This window comes from Phoxinus phoxinus, assembly GCF_949152265.1.
Source record: "Phoxinus phoxinus genome assembly, chromosome: 13".
NCBI classification, from domain to species: domain Eukaryota; kingdom Metazoa; phylum Chordata; class Actinopteri; order Cypriniformes; family Leuciscidae; genus Phoxinus; species Phoxinus phoxinus.
The window spans coordinates 30,512,305-30,522,318 of NC_136888.1; the positions used below are offsets into that span (position 1 = coordinate 30,512,305).

Here is a 10,014-nt window from a genome sequence, read left to right on the forward strand (position 1 = left end):
ACATACATGTTTTTACATTTATACTTATATATTTTTTAAAAAGTACCTGCATGTAAAGATACTGCTGACCCGATTCCTCCTCCTTAAACCTACACATACCACTAAACCTGTTCTTAACCGTGCCCGTATCTGCAAAAGCAGCAAGTGTTTTGCAATATAACATAGATATAATACATTGTTCCAAACTATTCCGGTGACACTTTATTTTACAGTTTCCTTGTTACACATGTTACATGTAGTAACTCTAAATTTATGTATGCATATTTACATGCAACTCTAATCTATCACTAACCCTATAGTAAGTACATGTACTTAATTATTATTGCAGTTAAATGTATAATTACACTGTAACACAAACCCCTTAAAATAAAGTGTAACCCCATTTTCTTTTGATATGAGTACATAGTATAAGACAACTAATATAAATTATGACCCCAATTTTAAAAAACAATCAACCTTTTATATATTGATTCCTAATTATTATAGAAATTCCTATTGGAACCTTGAACACATTCCTTTAGAATTAAGATCGGGAATGGCTCCTGTCAGACTAAGAGGAAGTGTGACGTTCTGTGAGAAGCTCTTTGAATGCAAACATGAAGAGGACCTTATTAAGGACTGGCCTCGGACACAAGATTGATCACGCTCCGTGTTCTGAGGAGGAAATCCTTGTGAGAATGCAGTCTTGCCTTGTTCTTGCAGAGACACGGCGAGGCAATCAGTCGACGTGGCAGACGATTCATCTCTCAGACAATGGTTTGCTTCAGTGGAGAGCTCTTATGTGGCTCCAGCTGAACCATCATCATCTCGCCGTCTTCTCCACGGGGATTCTCCCAATGCTACTCAGCTGCTAAACATACAGAAACGACTGCTTGCTGCTCATAAGGGGACACAGAAGTTATGCTTGTATGTAGTTTCAACATTTAGCCAAAGTATGGATGGGCGGCGTAATTGATTTTCTATTGCGACAATTAAAAACCAGAAGTAAAGGGTCCTTTAGTTGCGAGTTGGATGACTGGTATTTTGAAGTCTCCATTAACTGTTTTTTGTTGGGCCGGAGAGAGACGGAGACAAGCTTAAGTGGGACCTCTATGGGTCACTTTGGAAACTAATTAAGAACCTCTTTGGATACCAGACTGGTATTTCTCTTTAACAATTGCCTTCTCTCCCTCTCTGCCATCAGAATACACTCTTTTCAGCCTCATCAAACAAACACAGGGCCAAAGTCCTCTTGTGAATGAGCTCAAGGAGCCTCTATATAAACCAGCTGAACTGCTAATAGGAGAAACCCAAGCCTGAACACCAGTAAACACTTAGGGATCAGTCTGAAGCTAAATGAAAGCACTGTTAATTGAATTTTAATTCTTCATTACTTTTTATTAGTAAAGTACTAACTAAAAATGGCCTTTTCTTTATAAAAAATATAGGTGATAACTAATTATTTTGATATAACGGGACAAAATAAAGAATATTATGTTGTAAATATTTATCAGGATCTCTCTGACCAATCATTCATTATACATCTGCCCATGTTCAGCTAAATGAAGGAGACATACGCACACTGTGAGACACTGAATATTTTATTTTGACAGATTAGAAAAATCATACAGTAAATGAAACACTGTATGACAGCAACATTTGTCAGAGGCCACATTTCCATGTAGAATATAATTTATTAGTCTCTGATCCTTTAATACCTGGAATGATTTATTAAGGCCAGTGTGCATTAGTTAGAGGATGTCAGAGCGCGGTGAGTCCAGATGAGACGGGGGCGTCCCCTGTTGAGTTCCAGATGTAGTATTCTGAGGAGACCAGCTCTCGTGCTAGAGGAGAAATAAAGATATGGGGTAATTCTCATTGCTGATGTAATTAATACTTTTTTTTTCTTTTTTTTTTTCTTTTTTTCTTGTGAACGTATTTCAACATGCAATCACTGCTCATCACTGACCAGTGTTATTTTACTTTACTGTATATATGCTTTTATAATATTTTGAATAATATTTAATTTTTATATTTTCTATTAGTTTTAATTTAGTTTAAGTATAAATTAAGTTTTGAAATGTGCTTTTGTAATTGTAATAAGTTTTTTTAATGTCTGTACTTTTTTTTCAGATTTTTTTTTTTTAGTTCTTCAAATTAAACAAATTTTATATATATTTTTTAAATCTTTTATTTTTAACATTTATATATTTTTCTAATATTTATATGGGAACACTTCACAATAAGATTCCATTTGTTAACATTAGTTAACTACATTAGTTCACATGAACTAACAATGAAAAAAATGGCTTCAATTAAGCATTTCTTAATCTTAATTAATGGTATTTTTCGAACATTTACTAATACATTATTAAAATCCAAACTTGTACCTGGTAATATTATTTAATGGACCTGAGATAACATGAACTAACAATGAAAAGTTGTATTTTTAGATGAATTAATGTTAACCAAGATTAATAATTACTGTACTGTAATATTTAGTTAATACATGAACACTAATTTATATTAATAACTAATATGACTACAATTTATAACTAATAGGAGCTTTTATTTCAGCTTTTTTCAATTAACAAAATTGATTTTAATAATTTTGGTTTTAGTTACCAACAACAACAACACTGTCACTGAATCACTCACTTGTGACAATACGTGGTTTGGCAGATGAGTAAACTTGCACTGAGTGTTGGTCCACACAGCAACCAGACAATGTCAAATCTGGCACACGGAAATAAAGCTGGAACAAATACAGTGACACCTCAACTGTTATTATGCAAATTAATACAGACATCTTGTGCAAAAAATTTACACTTAATATCTTATTATAGATAGAATAAATTAATTTATCCTAAGTTCACCCACTTTTATATATGCAGTGAGTCCTGTGCATAGAGGGTCTGTCGGTCCAGCAACAGTCCCTGAAAAATGAATAGTCCCCTCCAGTGTTGCCTCACGAGCCTTTGGAAACTTCTGACCTGAGGAGGAACAAAGACAAATGTCTATTAATTATAAATAATAAATATAGCTGCAAGCAGCAATTAATGGTCCAAACACAAAAAAAGTATGATGAGTTATGCAAGCTTGGCTGGGAGTATCAGACCGCAACAATGAGTAATTCAAATTTTTTTTAGATCGTTTTAGTCAAAATGGCTGAAAAATCATGAATTCATGCCATCATGTTAGTTAATGAGTTATTCAAGAACAGTTAATCAAAATCCATTAGCATTTCTTGAAATTCCATCATAAATTTTGACCACAAGGTGGCGTTGTTCTGAAAATGTATGAGTACATTCAGGGCATGGTGCTGATGACCCATATAGAGTTTCGTAATATGCTAAAGTGTTCATAAAATGCAGCTTTTTATGAAAAACATTCAAAATGGCCAACGCCCAAAATGGTTGACATGGGAAAATTGGCTATCATTCATCTCAAGCATTTTGCACTGAATCAAAAGAGACCTGGTTTATGATTTTTGGGCAAATTGTTATAAGTTATAAGCAAAAAGAGGTTATTTTCATATCTCCTGACCAGTAGGTGGCGCTGAGCCGAAACGCTGCAAGTAGTCTCAGGTCATGCTTGTAATGACATGTACCAAGATTTGTCTCAATATGCTAAAGCGTTGTGAAGTTATAGCCTCGCATCCATGTTGACATGCTCTTCATTGAATCAGTTTACGGGTTATTTGAAAACGGTTGGGTCCATTATAAAGCTTTTAACTTTTTGCTAGCACGGTCTGAAGATGATCGGAGCTAGAAAAAAGTATAATTTTTTTCAGAAAAGTCAAAATGGCTGATTTTCATGACGCAAAATTATGCCATAGGGTGCAATCGAATTATCTTGAGCCAAGGAATCAGAGGCGTTGTATCCTTTAAGGTTCAAAAGTTACTAGCGTAAAAGTAAGTGCAAATTTGGACAGTTGGTGGCGCTAAAGGGATTGAGTTAGAGACTTCAAAAGAAGAAAGAAGAAGAAGGAATAATAATAATAAAAAGAACACTAACGCATATAAAAGGGTACTCTCTGTGTTCGGCCTCTAAAAACGATGAACGCAAACATGAAACATCATAGAATATTAAGAATAGACCTACCAAGAACCCAAACCAGTAAGTTCTTCTCTTTCGACACCTCCAGCTGTCCTGAGCTCACTTTGACCTCCACACTTCCCATTAGATTCCTGTGAGGAAGCACACACAAGGACACTATAACAGCTAATGTACTTTATATAAGCACAACAATACAGAACAAGCTAAAGACAATAAAGGCCACCATTATAAATGTCTGAGTGGAAGAGTAAATCCCAGCAGCACACCCAACACGTGTGGAGTACCAAATTTAGTTTTTTACCACAAATTCACATTACTTACTTGTTGAAAAATGGAAGGTGCGCCACACAGTACTCAAAGCTGTTTTTTACACTTTCATGGAGCTTCAAGACGACATTAATCTTTAGATGATTCTCTTCTGCCTTCAGCTGGTAGGAGCCAAGAATCGGTGGCACAGGGACCTCAAAAACAGTTATAAGCCCAAGTCAGTTAAAGACACCAAGGGCCCTATTTTAACGTTCTGAAACGCAAGTATCAAACGCGAAACGCAAGTAACTTTGTGGGCAGATCCCGGGCGCTGTTGCTATTATACCGGCGGGATAAACGACTCTTGCGCCCGACGCAAATCTAAAATGAGTTGGTCTGAAGTAGCTTCATTACTCATAGGTGTGGTTTGGGCGTAACGTGAAATAAACCAATCAGAGCGTCCTTTCACATTCCCTTTAAGAGCAGATGTGCTTGTTCCATGGCGGATTGCTATGATAACGGCGGGTTTGCCCCATTGTATGGGGATGGGAGAAACCCACCCAAATTAGCTTCGGTTAAACCGGCAAAATTTGGGTAAATGTGTAAGCTAGATTTATGCCTATTTTTTTTCACATCTTCATGGACACAACAATGATTTCCCTTGTGTGTTAATATTTTTCCTTGTAATAATGTATGATTTGCAAAAATGAAAACTGCTACGTCTGTTTAGATTAGAGAATCAAAGTGTATGCGCGTTGTTCACACGCTACATAATGGCCAAGCACGCGCCCTTAAAATAGCATATGACTAACGCGCACTGCGCCGCTGTCTTTAGACTAGGTTTTTCCTGGTCAGTGGTGGAATTGTTTTCTCAAACTGCAAAATAGCACCAAGGGACGTTTGTGCCGGAACACGCCTCCTCTTTTCGCTGAACCGCCCCCGGGAGCGCAAGTTCATTCCCTAATTTACCGACGTGCATCTGTGGAGGGAAAAGTCCGCTGTGCGCGGGTGCAAAATAGGAATGATACATGCGTCGGTGTTCAAAGTCAATTGCGCTGGGTGCAAGATAGGGCCCTACAGCTTTTAGTGTGTGGATATACCATAATGAGAGACAATGAAAGTTATTTTTACTGTATATTTTATCAAATAAATAGAGTCTTGGTGGGCAAAAGAGACTTAAAAAAAAAAAAAAGTAATCTTGCCAACCCAAACTTTTGAACGGTAGTGTAGATTTAAATCCCTCTTTACACCTGGAATTAAGATGTGTTTTGGTCGATCGGATCACAAGTGGACGACGCTAAATACAAGTGTAAACGGGAGTCTAAAATGTTTTGAGCTTTTCCACTTTCGACCACTTCCAGAGGTAGTCGAAAACGCATTTGACCGGATTGCTTTCATAATGTAGACGCTCGTGTGGTTGCATACTCTCCGCTTACTGACCTAATGCATACACATTATGAGAAGCGCGCCAGCCAGACGGGATTTAAACTTTGTCGGCTGAAGATCCAAGTTTGGTTTGAAGACGAAAAACGTACCAGGCACAATGTTCTCTCACCATTCCTGACATTTCGGCTGTCAGAGCAGAAACTAAAGCTGCTGCTCATCCGCATGTTTTTCGTCTCTGGTCGCATTCATTATGTAAATTGCGTGAGCTTATTTTGTCCATTAGTTTAAAAGATAACATACATTTAACAAACATATAACAAACATACATTTACCCACCCATAGACCCTCCTCTCGAAGAAATCAGGACAGAAGTGGTTGAAAGTGGACAAAAGAGACACATTAAAACTTGAAAGGCCACGGCGGTCATTTTGACCGTTTTGAATTTTATATCTGCAATAACATCTGCAATAAAAAATCCTGTTTGTACCTGACTTTTCCTAAAAGTGTCTGTATTTTCATTTAAAATGTTTTTCATATAAATTACACATAAAAAACAAATGAACATTACCTAATTCGGCCATAGACGGTCATTTTGACCACACTGAATTTCGCGTTATTCTTTTATTACATTTCCCGCGATTGACTCTCTCACTGTCAACAGAAAAGGTCAGTAGCAGTCCTGAGTATTTGCATATATGCTAATTTCTACACAAAAAATGTATTAGATTAAATTTGTTGATCAGAAATAGGCTAATAATACCTGACTATATTATCTATTTATATAGATATTCTCTATTAGGCCTATATACAAGTTATTAGACTATTTTCTCTGTTATTATATTAAAATAAAATGTTTTATAATTAAATAAGATACTTTTAGTTGTTATTATCTTGTTCTGAGTTATGTTGAATGGATATGGAAATATAGCCTATCTGTTGTGAATATGCGATAATTACGGTAGGCTACTAATGATATTATTATTATTTAAAAATGTATAATTACATTTTTTAAAATGTACAGTTTGGTGTTGTTCTGTTTTGATCAGAACTAATGATATCCTAATACAATAAATGCATTAATCTCTCAATTGGGTATTTATCATTAAAGATATAGTAGTTCTGTCTCGCTCGTCTACTTAAGATCCGATCAACCAAAACTCATCTTAATATCAGGTGTAAACAGGGTTGAGAAAAACTATTAAAAGACAGACTATTGCTAGACTAAGCTTTACCTGTGAGGTGTAGCTACAGAGTCTGAAAAGCTCCAGAGGTGGTGAGAAAGGGAATTTGTACGGCCCTGAAAAGGCGGAACCGTCATTCTCATCCACACTGCAGGCGGTGAGAATGCTTGCATCCAGAGACGTCACACAGGGATGAACAAGAATGTCCAGCAGGGGTGAACCGTTGGGTGGGAGTGTGAGGGTGACGGTCACATTGGGCAGAACACCTTCAACCTCACACTGAAAAACATGAAGTAACAAATGTAATGCAAGTTTAACAACACCATAAGTTAAAGGGTTAGTTCACCCAAAAATGAAAATAATGTCATTAATGACTCACCCTCATGTCGTTCTAAGCCCGTAAGACCTCCGTTCATCTTCGGAACACAGTTTAAGATATTTTAGATTTAGTCCGAGAGCTTTCTGTCCCTCCATTGAAGCTGTATATACAGTATACTGTCCATGTCCATAAAGGTAATATAAACATCATCAAAGTAGTCCATGTGACATCAGTGGGTTAGTTAGAAGTTTTTGAAGCATCGAAAATACTTTTTGGTCCAAAAATAACACAAAATAAGACTTTATTTAGCATTGTATTCTCTCCCGGGTCTGTTGTCAATCTGCGTTCAGGACTCCGCAGTGACGCTGCTGACGTAAGACGCTGATGACGTGTTATCTGGTGCGCCCGAGCTTCGTTTACAGTCTGAGGGAGACGCACGCTATATTCAAGCTATTCTTATAAGTATAAGACACTTTTACAGCGTGCGTCTCCCTCAGTCTATAAATGAAGCTCGGGCGCACCAGATAACACGTCATCAGCGTCTTACGCCATCAGCGTAACTGTGAAGGATTGACAACAGACCCGGGAGAGAATACAATGCTGAATAAAGTCTTATTTTGAGTTATTTTTGGACCAAAAAGTATTTTCGATGTTTCAAAAACTTCTAACTAACCCACTGATGTCACATGGACTACTTTGATGATGTTTATATTACCTTTATGGACATGGACAGTATACTGTATATACAGCTTCAATGGAGGGACAGAAATCTCTCGGACTAAATCTAAAATATCTTAAACTGTGTTCCGAAGATGAACGGAGGTCTTACGGGCTTAGAACGACATGAGGGTGAGTCATTAATGACATTATTTTCATTTTTGGGTGAACTAACCCTTTAAGCATGCAGGACGGGGGACTAACTTTGCACATGACCATGCCGTATACATCCCAGAGATCCTGTCGACTGCTCTTGCCGTACTGCATGGACCTCACCTTCTCGGAAAGGGCCACACTCACTACCGCCCTGCCTCGATGGACCCCTGCCTTCCAGGCTGGTTGTTTCTGAGCCCCCCCTGGGCTTGGAGACACAGCGACAGGCACCGATCCAGCTGGAGGAGGGGTGTCCAGTGGTCTCCCCAAAGGGCAAACCTGCAGAAGCAAAGAAGGAAGGGCAGCCAAACGGGAGGCCAGCACATCAGGCTCTGGTTTACCTCCAGGGCCACAAAGGAAATCCTGCAGGCCTGACAAAAGAGCTAAGCCCTGAGAGACTGAGGCCAGGCTGGGGAGAGGAGGCCGAGGCTCAGGGGGTGCTTCCACTAGAGGAAGGCATGCTAGGATTAACGCTCCCTGAGTTACGATGAGAACGGGCCAGAGGGTTCTTCCACCTGAACCATCTACACGGAGTTCCACTGCCGGTGAACGGTGCTGACGGGCGCAGTCGTCCCGTGCGTCTACGTAAGGTTTGTCAGCATCCACCAGGCCCAACTCTGTCAGCAGAAGCTGGGGTACGACGCGGTCCTCCGGAACAGACACATACTGAACTCCAGCCAAGGATTTGGCACGGAACTCAACTGTTGGGAATCGTCTAAATGAAAACAAAAAATATTACAAAACTGAATAGAAAAGTAAAACAGAAACTATAATTTCACTCAAACTACCGTAGTATGTGTGCTGTACACAGATTGTATTTTTTTTTATTCATGGAAATCCCAGATAACTGAAATTCACAAGAAAATAATAATTTTAAGATAATCATCTTTATTTATGTTATATTGCAGTATTTGTTATAAATGAACACCATTTTTTTAAATTATTGTGCCCTCGTAATCTTTAATCAAAATAACTTCCCCTCCCTCTTGCAGTATCTTCTCTGATGATCTGTTTATTGGCACGAGGGCGGGATCAACCTGTCACTCACATGAGATCGACCAATAGCAAACCACAATGATCGAACAATCCAATCAATTCCCAATGGACAAAATCAAGCCCAGTCCAACATTTTTCCTTATTCAATAAGCCGTTTCACTCGCATATACGTCACAATAGAAAAATTGTGAAAAGACTAGTGCAACTTCCATTTTATGACAACTTAAAAGTTTTAAACAGTAGTGTGCTAAACTGTTGTCACACATATAAATTCAATTCAGTGAGTAGCAGCCATCTATCATTGGAAATAAATTTTTCATTTCAATTAAATTTTGTTCAAAATATATATATATTATCTGTCCAATTAAAGAATTAGTTAAAACAGAGATATGTAGGTAACCTAGATAGGAAATGGAAGATCATGCCGAGAGTATTGCATATTACAGAAAATCAATAAAAGCAGAAGCCTACGTTAGTATGCCATTCTAAAAATAAAAATAAAAATGTAACAAAAATAATAGACAGTATGCAGTACATACTACACAGTATGCAAAAAGCTGTTTGCTAATATTCCAGTGTCCTTACCTGGAAAACCGAACCTTTACAGATTCACCCTTCTCGTGTGAGACAACCCATAGTGCTCGTATACTCATGCTGTTGTTTATGTCCCTATTGATGAGTGGGTAACGTTATAAAATCTAACATGCCAAACATCTAGTGAAGTATCCAATTGTTATCTCACTCGGTAAGACGATTTTTTTGTATTTGTTTGTAGTTCAACACTGAGTAACCGATTTAAACTTAAGATGCATGTTTAAAGAAAATAAATAAAAGAAAAATAAAGGAACTCGCAACTGTCATGTGTTATTCCCATCATCTGACAGCTTGTTCTTCCTGTTTGCCCGTGATCACGTGACGTTTTGAGGCGTGGTCGAAAAACGTACTGACGTAGGATCAGCCTTAACAAGCTTCGCAGTT

The 10,014-nt window shown here is 37.9% G+C and overlaps 1 protein-coding gene across 1 annotated transcript; it reads right to left on the reverse strand.

The window, feature by feature from the left end:
- Positions 1 to 1,556: 1,556 nt before the first annotated feature.
- Positions 1,557 to 10,001, reverse strand: ap5m1 (adaptor related protein complex 5 subunit mu 1). The gene is made up of 8 exons (XM_079634118.1): positions 9,622 to 10,001; positions 8,092 to 8,755; positions 6,903 to 7,130; positions 4,360 to 4,499; positions 4,084 to 4,169; positions 2,860 to 2,972; positions 2,638 to 2,734; positions 1,557 to 1,823 (listed from the first exon to the last, which is right to left on the reverse strand). The coding sequence occupies exons 1-8, from the start codon at positions 9,687 to 9,689 to the stop codon at positions 1,741 to 1,743; spliced, it is 1,479 nt and encodes a 492-aa protein (XP_079490244.1). The 5' UTR covers positions 9,690 to 10,001; the 3' UTR covers positions 1,557 to 1,740.
- Between the last annotated feature and the right edge of the window lie 13 nt (positions 10,002 to 10,014).

Excerpts from the sequence above, each read along its gene's own strand:
- ap5m1 (XM_079634118.1), bottom strand. The coding sequence starts at position 9,689 with ATGAGTATACGAGCACTATGGGTTGTCTCACACGAGAAGGGTGAATCT. Across the intron at positions 8,756-9,621 it reads GTAAAGGTTCGGTTTTCCAG|ACGATTCCCAACAGTTGAGT; the intron begins GTAAGGACACTG and ends GTTTTCATTTAG. Across the intron at positions 4,500-6,902 it reads TCTGTAGCTACACCTCACAG|GTCCCTGTGCCACCGATTCT; the intron begins GTAAAGCTTAGT and ends ACTGTTTTTGAG.